The 13866-nt window shown below is 42.4% G+C and overlaps 1 protein-coding gene across 1 annotated transcript in view; it reads right to left on the bottom strand.

Moving 5' to 3' along the window:
• Positions 1 to 11960, bottom strand: part of LOC103151572 (zinc finger, SWIM-type containing 5) — a 39544-nt gene extending 27584 nt beyond the window's left edge. The window contains exons 1-3 of the mRNA XM_016681549.1: positions 11943 to 11960; positions 11783 to 11797; positions 6739 to 6744 (exon numbers count right to left, since the gene is read on the bottom strand). Coding sequence (XP_016537035.1) covers positions 6739 to 6744; positions 11783 to 11797; positions 11943 to 11960 — 39 coding nt within the window. The remainder of the gene's footprint in view (positions 1 to 6738; positions 6745 to 11782; positions 11798 to 11942) is intronic.
• Between the last annotated feature and the right edge of the window lie 1906 nt (positions 11961 to 13866).

The raw sequence follows: 13866 nt of genomic DNA, 5'->3' as shown, positions 1-13866 counted from the left end.
TGTGTGTGTGTGTGTGTGTGTGTGTGTGAGCTATACACAGGAGTTGTCCTTCTCCTGAGAATGTGTGAGCTGTGTTCACCCAGAGCTAAATTGGACATAAGAAGGCCGTGGTGTGTGTGTGTGTGTGTTTTTTTTTTTTTTTTGTTCCAGTCGGTTCTTTGCTGTGTTTTCAGTGTCGAGGCGTTATTGTTCTGCGGCCTTGTCTGGCCAAATTTACAAAGGGCCAAGCAGAAGCAATTTGCCACGCTGCAAGCATTCGGAGAGAGACCCGTGTCACTCCCTTCTGTACGCGATAAAGCCTTCCATTCATTAAAAACCTGGACTTCCAGTTTTGACTTCCCCCCCCCCTTTCAGCGCATGCAAAGCATAAGAAGTGCAAAGGCTGGAAAAAAAAGAAACCTTTCATTTAGTGTCCTTTCTTTGTGAATCACTGCACACTCATAACCAACAATGGCGCCAATGTAAACCTTCTCAGCGACGAGAACGAAGACACCCAAATTTCCTAACAGCCAATCAAAACTGAATGCATAGAAGAGTCTAACAAAAATAATTCAGCATGTTTCACACCAAGAAGGTGAAACGTGGTTACTGTATTACATTATGTTTTTGAGTTACAAAGATTGCACTTAAAAGCAAAAGCTGCTTGTGAACAGCTTAATAAGTAAAATATTACATTGTTGCATTCGTTGGTGGAATTTTGAAAGTAGCTTCTCTTTATTTGTTTGTCTAACCTGAAAAAAAAAAAGTATGAACTTTGCCGCTTGCGGCTGGGGGGTTTAGAAACGAGGATGAAGCTCTTCTCCGTTTTCAAGGTTTCGAAGGTCTTGTCAGCATCCTAAGATGCTGCTGATCCGAGGCAGAAACGTTGGCTCCCAGACTCCTTGTGAGAAGGTGGTGACGCTCTGACTAGTTGGAACAGGACGGACAGAGCAGACGCTGGGCTGATCACAATCGTCTGCCTGACTGTTTTTATCTGTACAAGGATGAATAAAGTGCTGTTTGTGTGAAAAATCGCACATCTTGGAGACGCTTTTCCTTCATTTCATATTTTTTTTCCATTATCACGTTAGTAATTCACAGGATCAGAGTTTGAATTTTACGCAATAAAGTATTCTAGTTCACTTCTGTCATTAGACTGCGAAAATATGCATTTATGATCTATGCGGAAACAAACGTTATCAATGACGAGAGTTTTAATTAATTGCCAGACAAATGGTGCTTAAGACTTTGTAAATCAGTATTTTCAGCTTTTATTGGCTAATGGCAACAAGCAAGTTGAAATCAAAGCTTTTAGCCCTTATGAGATTTCGTAAAGTTAACATTTAGAATAAATTCTTCAGCCTCCGAGCAACGTTAGCCTTTAGGCCTCTGGGCGAGCAATGTTAGCCTGTCAACTTTTTAGCCTCCTACCAATGTTAGCCTGTCAACTTTTTAGCCTCCTACCAATGTTAGCGTGTCAACCTCCTAGCCTAGAAGGCTAGGAGGTTGACATTCCTAGGAATAACATTCCTAGGCTAACAATCCAAGGAATGTTAGCCTGTCAGCCTTTCAGTAATATTTGCTGCATTAACTATGATCTAAAAAGGATTCACTTTCCCAGTTCTTGTCAGAAGCATCAAATTTTAACCAAAAGTGCAACTAAAAGTCAGTTTATCATTAAGTTTCCTTGCTAAAAGGTAAATAGCATGACTTAGACACACAGACGAGACGAAGCAACATACCAGATGGATTGTTATGCAGAACCATCTGTGGTCCTCTGCAGAAGCTATTTAGAAAAAGGGCATGCAGGCTCAGAAATTACCGGCAAGGGACAGAAGCATCACTCCGTCGCTGACAGCAAACCAACTTCAAACATTTAGATCAACGAAGCGGTGCAAGTTGATTGTCACGCTTGTAAAAATGGCCACAGCTGGTGGAACACAATGAGCAAAACTTTTGTGTTTTCACACACGCATGAACCCATCGAAGAGCGGCGATGTGGATTCGCCGGAGGTTTGGGTTTCCTCAAGAATCGGCGGCGTTTGAAAGTGACTAACAAGAAACAACCGAACACAATTCAAGTGCTGCTGAAAAGGTCACTGGGTTCGTTGTCTAATTACCAACACTGATCAGCCTCTGGGACGTGGACAACCCAACGAACCCAGGTTTGTGTCACACGTTGCAACACACAACACGTATGACATCTGCAACGGATTTGATCTGACTAAAGCAAACATTGAAGAGTGCCTGCAAGTTACGTATGGAAACTTAATGCCGTTATACACACATTTGGACACCGTTCTTGTGCACAAATGCTCCGGCACGTTGTCCTCATCTCTGCCTTTGTTGCTCTTTTGTCTCTTCCTTCTCGGTCTCTCTCGCACTTTGCCCTTTTCCTAAACCAGCCGTGGCCTTCGCCATGGTTCTTGTTTAATACGGCGGCATGCAAAGCAAAAGGAGCAACCATCTGCCATACGCATACAGCCGCGGCCTAAGGAACAAGGGCTGGCATCACAATACCTCTTTAGTTGGTGTTTGTGCAATGTGTGTGTGTGTGTGTGTGTGTGTGTATGCGTGTGTCCGTGTTTGTTCTTCAAGCGCAGTCTGCAGGGCAAGATAAGTATGCATTTAAGAGGCTTATATTTCATTTCAGGAACTGAAGGAGACAAAATGGCTCCATTCTGGGTTGGCGAGCACAACATAAGAAACGGCGAGGTAGCAACACAAGCGGAATAGGAAAGAAAAAAAAAAGAGGGTTGCTGTGATGCCATTTGTACACACAGACACACACACACACACACAAAGAAAGAGGCACAGAGCCGAGCATTTGTAGCTCTTGCAAAAAAAAAAAAAAAAACACAATTGAGCACAAAGCAGAACAGTTGAAATACAAATCCAGCTTTATTAATCGGCGCTTTCTAGTTCTGTTTTGTACTGTACATCTGAAAGCCAATGTGTGATGAAAGCTGGCAGAAACTTTAAAGTAGCAAAGAACGACCCAAACTTGTCAATGTGACACAACGTAGTCGGGCTACTGAGACAAACGGTGCCAAACAGGCTTGCAAAATTAGCAAAAATACAGACAACCACCGATGATTAAACAACAACTTGATGTTTCACTGCGACTAAATATGGCACGAGTGCAGGATGTCGAATGTATTTCACGGGAGAAACTCGTGTGTCTCCTCGCTTTATTTTTCAGACGAGCGCGCAGACACACTGACTCGCTCCTACTACTTTTACAAGCGATAAACTCAATTAATTTTAGCCGTTAAAATTTACGGACCAGATCGCGGCTGAGATCCCACCAAGCCCAGCGAAATAAAAGTAACTGCCGCGGGTTTATAGGTTAATCTGGTTGCCCTGTTTGCCGTTGTGTAACAGCCAGTCCCACCGAGCTTCATAACGAAAACAAGACAAGCGAGACCGAGACTCGTTTACATCCCTGAAATTTTATCCAGAGATCCGCAGAGAAATTGGCCAGTGAATGGAATGTGAGGGTTTTCGGCTTGGTGAGCCCTGAACACTCTTCGGTGTGGAAGTTCTTGATGAAGAAGCGCTTAAATCTGGCCATTTTCAGCACATGAAAAGGCACCTTTAATATTATTATAGTTTCAAAATGTTATTTAAGTTGTTTTTTTCCATTTCATAGTTAATGTAAGGGTGTAAATTGTCATGGATTATAAAAGCAGATTGGCATTTTAGTGACGTTAACCATGAATATTTCTTTGCTCAAAAATAGCAACAATTTAGCGACTCTGCCAATCATGTTTCTGGTCATCTTAGAATTTGAAATCAGATAAAACCATTATTGTTGGGTCAAAAACCAGCCGTAGAGTAATAATTGGTGCATTCTTTACTTTTATCCCATCCATTTCTTCCTACATGTTCTTTAAAGGGATTTTCTCTCGCGTCTGTCGAAAACGATTCTTTTTGTTTGTTCTCCGTTTCCGACTCAAATGTCGCCCCTGTCCTGGTTACCCCCTACCCCAACAACGCCGATCACTGCTCCTCCTGCACGACCATGCATGAAACATGAATAATGAAATATAATTAAAAACAGCTTGCAAAGCTACTACACAAGCTGGCGACTCACACATGCCCCTTCTCCGTGAATCTCTCACACGTACACAATAGCTGGGCAAGGGTGAAACTCTCATTTATCCATTAGCTTGAAAAGCAATCACACACGCATGCACAGCAAAACATACACACACGCACACACATAGGGCTGGGGAGCTTCTGGTTGACTTCATAAAGCTCTCATCAAGCCAAGCTACCATATGGGGATGGGGCCCAAAACAGAGGGGGACTGGATTGTGTGTGTGCATGCGTGCGTTGTACACAGAGCGCCCTGCATCCCCAAATGCAAACGTAACACAAAGGAGGCATGCATCACTAAATCAGCTTCGTCTTGCATGCATTATGACACTACTGCTGCCCCATTAAGGGGAACCCCAGCAACACACCCCGAAGGTGCGTTGAGCTAAGACAGCCGAAGCGAAGCAGAGAGCAGGACACACTCCTGTTAGCGCCAAAGTGGCACATCTTAAAAAAATCCCAGCCCACATCTTGCCTCTTTTCTCACACTTGGGTGTACTGAGACCAGATTGCTGATGCAGGCAGTCACATATATTGAATTTTAATCTGGGTGTGACCTGTTTTTTTTATTATTATTATTATTATTATTGGGCTTCCCTCCCCTTCTTCCTGCCTTTCACTGCTGATCACACCCTTTTTTTCCCCCCACCAAAGCGCCACCTATCCCTGCCACCCCTGTCAAGGTCCAGGCTGCAGGCCTCGAGGCTGGGGCCTCGCCTGCCATTGTTAGCCCACAATGGGTGAGAGGCGGCTGGCAGGCAGGCAGCAGCCAGGAGGCCTTGTGGAGGAGGCCAAAGGAGAGAGAAAGAAAGGAGGATGGGGGGGATACATGGTACAAACTGCACTGTTGAGACAATTTTTTCTTAAAAATGGTGATATTAAGTTTCATAAACTGAACTTATCTTGTGAAAAGTTAAATAACTGAGAAGGGATCGACAGAAATACAAGAATAAAACCTGTGAAAGGACACAGACCCTCTTTTCCATTGTATTTGCCTTCAAAGCTCAGATCAAGCACAAAGTGAACTTTATTCTCCAGTTCAGGCTGATTTTATACATTACTGACATAGTGGACGTCTGGTATTCGCCAGGGTTTGGGGGCGCAGCCGCCAGCGAACAGCTAAAACCCATCAACGCTTGAGATGCTCTCTACCGATGCTTATAACTGCCTATTTTAATAGTTCAAATACCAAACATGCCTTAACATCTGAATCGTCTTAGCACTGCTGCAGAAGCTAATATCTACTGGCTTCTTTACTTACAATCAGTAGAGCTATACTTCTTTTGTCTCTCTAGACCGAGTGAATGAGCCTAATTTTTCCACCCTGATTGTATATCAGTCATTTCACTTCCCTACAGTATCACACATGTGCAGCTCAAGAGACATAATACGACCCAAATAAAATGGCTGACTGGCAGAGCTTCTTATGAGAGATGGTACCTTAAGAATTTTGTTTTGACAGCTACGTTACTGATACCCAGTAAACCGTGGAGGGTGTTGGAAGTGGACCAATTCTGTGCAGAAAAGTGAGACTTTCAGCTACTTCCATTCACTCCTGCTAAGGTCTATACAACCACAGAGCCATAGTGAAATGTACGGCTTTCTAGTGACAGTTAATTACAGAAAAAAGGAATGGTGACACCTGTTTGCAAAAGCTTAAAGGTTCTCTTTAGGGATGCACCAATTGTTTTGGGCCAGCCGATTTATTGGCACTAACTTCCTTAATTTTGGGAGATATGTAATCAGTCGATGCTAAAATGTGAAGCTGATCTTATCCATCGTTCGTATCTACCTCAGCAAAGGTCTAAAAATCAACCACTGTCCTCTTCTGCTTTTCCAGAAGAGACGTTTGACAGACAGGCCGTCCCACCAGGTCATGTCTGCACATTTGCAGGCAAGTTAACTCAGTAAGTCTCTTGCAATATTTAGCAACACTTCAGACAAAAAAATAAATGGTATTGACCAAAATTGGAATCAGCAGGTCAGGTCTTTTAAAGATCAGTAATTGCCGATCGGCCAGAAAACTGCAATCTGTGCACTCCTAGTTCTGGTCAGAAGTCGAACAGAAAAGACGTGCATACTGCCAGATGTTTTCCTTTTTAAACTGAAATTGTGTCATGAGCGGCTGTTTCCCCTCTATGGTGAACTTGAAGCAGACTGAACTTGCCACAAAGTGCTTTTAAATCCTATGATGGGGTGCCAGTTTGTTAGGCCTCTGCTCTCAGATTTCACTGTTGCCTTTTTTCTCCTTCGACGACTCACCGCACAAACGTTCAAACTATGAGCTCACATCCGAGCCGGAAATTATGTCATCACAACATTCATCTTGGTTGGCCAGAGTTTGGAGTTTCATTTGTAACGTTGTTACTTTTCAGCTTCATTTGCTTATACGTTTTTCCAACATTTTGATACCTGACATAAATTTGTATACAAAATTATGAATGAGGCCTGAAATTGAAAGCATTTCTCCTGATTTCGGTGAGTTTTATTGCCTCCGTGGTAAATGAGGCTTTTGCTCGACCTAAAGAAGTCACGCAACTACAACCTTATTCAGGAAAAAGGCTCAGATCTCATCAGAGGCATCTGAAGCAATAAAAAAACAAAACAAAAAAACCTGACTAACCTGCAGCCTGAGAAGCTGCCAGCAACAGTTAGCTTGACTTGGTTGATCACATGTTGAATGACGACGTGACAAAGAGGGCAACAGGCTTTACATCACTGTGATGTCAAACCGCGAGCCATGTTTGAATGGAAAACAAGCGCATGTGCGCACAAGCAATCTAATGCCAGCTGTCTCACACACACACACGCACACACACACGCACACACATTAAGCATGCAGCTGGACGCGGACAAACACACACCGGCACACAATGGTGGCAATCCAATAATGTCAGCTGTCATATACATAACCCCACATGGCCATGTGTGTGCGCGAGCTCACACAAAGACAAGTCTTGGGAGCAATCAACTGATAATGTCAACTGTCACGCACGCTGAACACACATCTTCACACACACACACACACACACACAGAGAGAGAGAGAGAGGCGCAACCAGTCCAGGAAAGGACTGGTAAACAATGCTCCACAATGCTCTCTGGCAGAGGCTTGAGTTTACAAAAGAAAAGAAGGTTTCCAATCACTAGACATTTATTCACTCTCTCACTCACAGACACACAGCGGGGGGTGAGAGCGAGGGAGAGAGACCTTTACGACATGCACTGAGGGGACGCACAAAGCCAGGCAACCATTCTCCCACTGACTCAATTCACTTATTCAATTGCTCCTTTATCCCCCCACCCCTCTCTCTCCTTGTTCCTCTTTCTAAATCAGAGCAATGCCAAATAAAAACCATTTTCCTCAACATCTTTTTCTGTCCTCAATATGAGGATAGCAATGGTTTTTCACCAAGTTGCTTAAACGAAGGACAGCTGGGATGGACGGGCGGGTACACATCGGCCTGGCTCGGTGTATTGTATTGCACACACACACACACAAACTGGCTCACAAATCAACAGCCATGACAATAGGCTGGATTCTCACAGTGAAGGGATGGCTTAAGGTTGAACCAACAGTGATGCAAGCCTTTCACTGACCTCCGTGTGGACAATGAGGGTTTAGTACCAGCAACTCTGGAAAACGGCACGGATAATCAGTTATTGCTAAATGTGGGTACTTTGTTTTCGTTTTTTCTTTTTCATAATCTGTTTTTGGCTGGTGCTAGTGGCCATTTGTTCCCCCCCCATATTCTCCAAAGAGTAGGTAGAACTGGAAGAAGGAGGTTAAGAGAAGGGGGGAAGACATGCGGTAAAGTTACCAAAGTCAGGAGTCAAACCTGGGACATTAGCCTGTACCCGCTATGCCACACGACGCCCCGAAATGTAGGTACATTTTATGAACCAGCCAACCCCACAGGTGGGTTTGCAATCTGAACTAAAGAAGAGTGCTCAACTTGCTCAGCTGACCTGTTGGGGGCGCTAATCCGGCAGAGTTACCAATGCCATAATCTGCAGAAGAAGTGAGCAGCAAGATAACTGTGGCCCTGGGTTAATTTAGTCCTTCGTCAATTTCTTTAGGTGATTTTTTTTTTCTATATATATATTGCCATGTCCATAAACAGTGGCATATGCATTAATTTTTATCTTTGTGACTAAGCATTTTCACCAATTATGGCAATAAATAAGTCATTTATTTCTCAAAAACCTTTCATTACAAGTCATTTCCGCTTATTTTGACTCATATGTGCACCTCGGCCAATTGATTATGATCAAATATGGGGAGACTATGACCCTTGATCGAACAAATAAAACAGTTTGACCTGCTAATAGACATGATTAAGTTATCTAGACTTAAACACACAAGCATCCTTCTGCAAGCTGATTATGTCAATTGAATTTTTGACTATCTAGTCATGCCTACTGCACTGAAATGTGTCCATGTGACTCGATTGAAATATAATTATCAGAAGGAAGTCAACCGAAATTGCTCTGGTTTGATGAGGATTCATGAACTGATCAAACTAAGTGTGATTTCAAAGTTTCTACGATCATCTGTCTCTTCAAATTCATTCAAAAACTCTTAACTAGCGAAGGGAAGTGAAGTATGTTGCAATGGCTAAGCAAAAATGTTGGAAATGATTTATTTACGCATATGAAATCGAAATGGCAGCACGTGAACGAGGGCATGTTTCAGCGAACGTGCCATTTGCAAAAAAAAAAAAAAAAAACGCCCACCAGTCATTTTCATTTATTTTGACTCGTACATCCATCAGGACCAATTGATTATGATGAAATCTGGTGTAGACTGTGACCTTTGATCGAATAAATATAACATGTGTGAGCACACATGCAGGGAATATCGTTTCCGTTTCTTTCACAGTGGAGTTGTGTTTTGGGATTTTGTTTTCAACTTGCTGTAGGTGCAAGTTTGCATTTCCTGATTTCACATATAAAAAAGAATCTGTTTCACCAAGCAGTGTGCCTGAATCCTGACCAAACAGGGCCAAAAACAGGACCATCAGCAAGGCTGTGGAGTTTTTTTTTTTTTTTTTTTTCCTGTTCCATGAAACAAAGAAGCTAACAAAAATTGGCTCAGCTCTAATCCTCCACCCTCTGATCTGACCCTGAACCAGCATTCAGCCTGTCGACAGAAGGAGGCACCAGCATCCCTCAGCTATTCTCAACTTGCTGGTATGTTCCCTCTGGCACTAGAAGCTGCTATTGTGAAACCCCTTAAAGACAAGCAACCTGGACTTGCATTCTTTTACGCCTCAGCGATTTCTTTCAGGGGAAAAAAAGAAGAAGAAAAAAAAAACGCTGAAAGACAAGTGCAACTTGGCAGGATTTTACCTGCGCTTTGCTAAAGGTGAATGTACAAATGGCTTTATGTTTCCTCAGGCGCCCGGTGCAAGACTTTTATGACCATAAAAAAAATGTATTAAAAAAAATGATAAGTTTGACTTTTGGCACTTTTACGCAATTTCCTTTTAGTGCTGCTGAATCATGTGTCCCTTAAGGGGCCCATATTTAGTTCTGTGTAGTTTAAAATGTACTGTTCATGCTGCCGCTGGGAGTTTCACACACACACACACACGCACACACACGCACACACACATACATTTCTGCAGCCTGTGATATGAGAAAGCATGGATAGCAGACTGAAACTGGAGGAAAATTACATAAAAAAATATATACTGTGTGTGACACAACTTTATAGCACAAGGGAAAAAGTTTTTTTTGTTTTTTCCCCCACAACATAATATGTTGTGCAGAAGAAGAAGAAAAAAAATCAAGCTCCAAACTTGAAGGTTTGATGTCAGTTTGAGATCCAGATACGACTTTCTGTAGGGATTTATAGGCAAGTGGTGTGCTGAATACATGCTTGATAATAAAGCTCTACGTAATTGCACATGATTTCTAGCTTTTACTTCCATGCATATGCTAGGGTTTTGTCTGTAATGTACCGAGATGAAAAGAGCTTGATGAGCGTGTATTTAGGCCTCCAATCTAAAGGTTTCCAGCAGAGCAGAGCAAGAGCTGCACAACCTTCAGTCATGACTTTACGACTGACAGGGGAGCGAAGGGAGGAATCTACAGGACCCGACCATCCCGACTGTTCGACATTTACCATAAGATCTCCAACAGAAAAAGGAAAAGGATGAGTATATTTTCTGAATTATTCCAGGTAAATGAAAAATAATATGAAACAGAAAAAGTATTCATAGATTTATGGGGGCGGTTTTTTGTCTTTTATTTTAAATAAAAAAAGACAAAACCACAAATGACCAACAAAGATTGGCCATTTGAAGTCCAAAGCCAAAAGAAAAAAACTCAGGTTGGTTTAAAAGTCTGACCATCTACAGAGTCAGTCAGTAGATGGTCAAACAATACTTACTAGCATTAAACACATTCTTAATAATCCATACACTAACACCTTGCAGATTGGTAAAAGATTAAAAGGAACTAGAGAACTACTGATCACAACTTTGAAGACAAGTTTCTGCGCTCTAATTTTTGTACTCTAAATCGAAAAGTTGCGAGCGGTTTAAGAAGATTTTTACATTTCAAAAGACATCAAAACAGTGTTCAAAATGGAGGTTTTTCCGGCCTTCCTACCGTGAGTAGTTACATTTATTTATTCCAGGAGCAGAAGTCACCTCAAGCCACCTGTAAAAGTGAGGAATTGAAATAACAAAGGCATTTTAGATTGGGTTTAGCTTCTTGAATTAGACGTTAGCATGTTTAGCGTTGCTAGCATTCCAGAATAAAACTCTATGCTACGCTGAGATTTCTAACAGGCTTCCAACATTTCCAAATCCAGTGTGTTCCATAACAGGGAGGACAAAACCTACAAAACCAACAAACTTCTTCACAGTAAAACATTTAACTTTCCTCTTACCTGCTAAAGGTCTTGCTCTCTTACACGCTGTACAAACGACATGCCTCAAATGTCACTTACTTTGAACAACATCCCACATCTCTCTGCTTCCTCTGACTTCACCTCACTGATGCTACATTTAGCTAACTTTCTCTTCTTCCGACTGCAACCCTTCCACTCCAAAGAGTGGTGTTGTTAGCACAACCTGTTAGCACTTTAGCTAACAGAGACGGGAGAAATATCAAATGTGTAGATTTCTGACCAACTCAGGGCCAGTTCAGCAATTTGAACAGACTTCTCACTGCGTCTCAAAATAACACATTTCAAAAAATAAGTCAGATTATTAAAGCAATGTTTTATATGGATGAATAAGCTGAAGTCTTCATATCTTCAAGAAATGATGCAAACACTTCTGTTTTCATGGACAAACGGATCTGGACATCGTCGTGTAGTGTTCGTTCCCAAGGTACTGATACAAACTCAACGATAAGGTCTTCAAACTAGCTTTCACAACAATCCCATCATGTGCGCACACTGTAGCCACTTTCAGTCAGTATGGACAAACACAGATAGATAAAAAAAAAAAAAAAACACTTAACACAATTCAATGGGAGCCAACCAGGAATCATTTGCTGAGCGCTGAAAATGCAGATCAGGAAAATAAGAACATCAAGATAAACTGCAGATGAACCCCCAGCGAACAAAGACTCCGGCTGTCCTGATGTCTGCCACCAGATAAAGCACTCAAACATGTGGGAAGATGGTTAGAAAGGGAGCCACGGCGCCGTAAGTAGAATAGTGATCTCCGAGCGTCTTGTTTTCAGAAAAACATTTTGTGGCTGACCAGCGTCTCACCCGGACAAATGGCGTTGCTTTCGTAGGCCACACGATTCAAAGAGTTGACCGGTTTCTTCCAGTCTTTCTGGTTAAATATCACACATTACCTCTGTGTGACTTTCTTTTTTTTCCCCCTCATTTAGTCACCTGTCTTTCCTCTCCCATGTATCACCGTCTCGCCATCTCTTACACACACATACACACAGACACACAATGAGAGCCTGATTAATAAGTGTGCCTGTCCCTCGTTTCCGGAAAGTGTTACAACAGGGAAGGCCATCTGAAAGGCACTTCAAACTCAAATTATGTAGATTTTAAAACAGCTTTCGACACATGGGGCAGCAGGCGGGAGGTGGAAGGGTAGACGCAGGGCGGTGGGGTTGTATTCTGCTCATGCATATTGATGAATAGACACTTCAAACATATCCTCTTGGAGGGTCACCACATGGGGAGAGCCGGCCAATCGTCTTTCTCCGAGACATTCTTTCTGCTAATGCGACTCAGGTTTGTCAAGTTCGGCTGTTTTCTTAGCAACAGTGTTAAAAAGAAGGAAAAAAAGGTGCTAGAAAAACATATTGCGGTTGAAGGAGAACAATGTTGTTTAATACGCTTATTGTATCCAACAATCAGCCAGAACGTCACAGTGAAGGGCTGATAAAGCCTTAGATGTTTAAACAAGATTACAGATGAACCGATCACACAGTTTTGGAGCCAGTTTTCCATCGGATATTTATTTCTCCAGAAATACTTGTACCAAATGTCAGGAGTCATTAATTATCCATATTAATAGTAAAGGTGACATCACATTGTGTGAATGATAGCATAGTTACTGTAAAACAGGGCTTTAATTAGGGACGCACCAGTGAGCAAAATTTGGACCGATGTTGATATCGAATAACATTGCTCTTGTGGTTGATAATGGCTATTTACCAATATTGTAGATTTCTCTCTGCCCTCTTCTTTTGACAATGAAAAAATGGCCATGCTATTTTGCCTCTCTGATTTAGTTAACACGACCATCACCATCATGCACCCAGACAAATACCACATAACCAGTTCCCTCTCACTCCCAAAACATATACACAAGTAAGATGCAAATAAATACCAGTCATAACTATGAACCCATTTTTACTTATCGCACCGATACAGTATGTAAAAAAAAAAGGCGAATGTTAAAGCCAATCGTTCATCACTAGTTTTAAAAATATTTTAAACAAAGATAAGAGTTATAGTCATTTCAAATTGTCTAAAGCATCTTATTTTAATCAAGTTTGCACATTTATTATTGCTAGCTGAAAACAGTAGCCTTGATGTGCAAAAGCATAGCCTTTACAGTAATAGGCAAGAGCCTTCCTGTGTTATCTGCTGACGACTCGCTCTTTCTAAAATTAACTTCTCACATGGTTTGTGTGCCGTCCGATTTCACCAGTCTAACCCACTGCTAAGTTTAAGTCCGTTTCGTTTCATCCCGGTGAGCTCGTTTGATCCTTACAGGAGCGAACGCTTTACGTTTGTGTTCCGGCGACCCGAACAACGCAACTGAGCGGCCCTGGAAATGGAGAGAAGCTGGCAGCTGAAACAAAACTGATGAGTGACGTTTTCAGTTTCTCGTCGTGCGGCTGCGGAGCAGTGACGGCGGACAGCAGCTGTCTGAAATAAACCGCAGCGGTGGCCCGTGCATGTCTCTGCTGTGTCCACAGACGAAAAACCACAGACATGCCCAAAGTCCAACACCGCAGACAGTTAAGGAGGTAATTACACGCAGCAGGGTTTAATTTCTAATTCTCTCTCTCAGCCCACTTGTGTTTCTGGTTTTCTTGCAACATCAAGGTCACTGTCACACAAAAGCGCAGACGTACAAACAGACACACAAAGGCAGCAAAGGGGGGCTGGAGAGGTGACTGACTGAAAGACTCTTCACAACAATGTGTGTTGCAGCCTGAATACAGAGCACTGCACAAAACAAAAGACTGAACGACAGCCAGTTGGCTTAGCACCACTTGGCACTGGACAGGCTTGCTTGTCCTTGGCATGGCAATGAAACACACACTTGCAAACATGCATGCTTTCC

This window comes from Poecilia formosa, unplaced genomic scaffold, assembly GCF_000485575.1.
Source record: "Poecilia formosa unplaced genomic scaffold, Poecilia_formosa-5.1.2 Scaffold285, whole genome shotgun sequence".
Taxonomy (NCBI): domain Eukaryota; kingdom Metazoa; phylum Chordata; class Actinopteri; order Cyprinodontiformes; family Poeciliidae; genus Poecilia; species Poecilia formosa.
The sequence above is the reverse complement of the archived record's forward strand: the minus strand, read 5'-3'. Positions and strand labels throughout refer to the sequence as shown.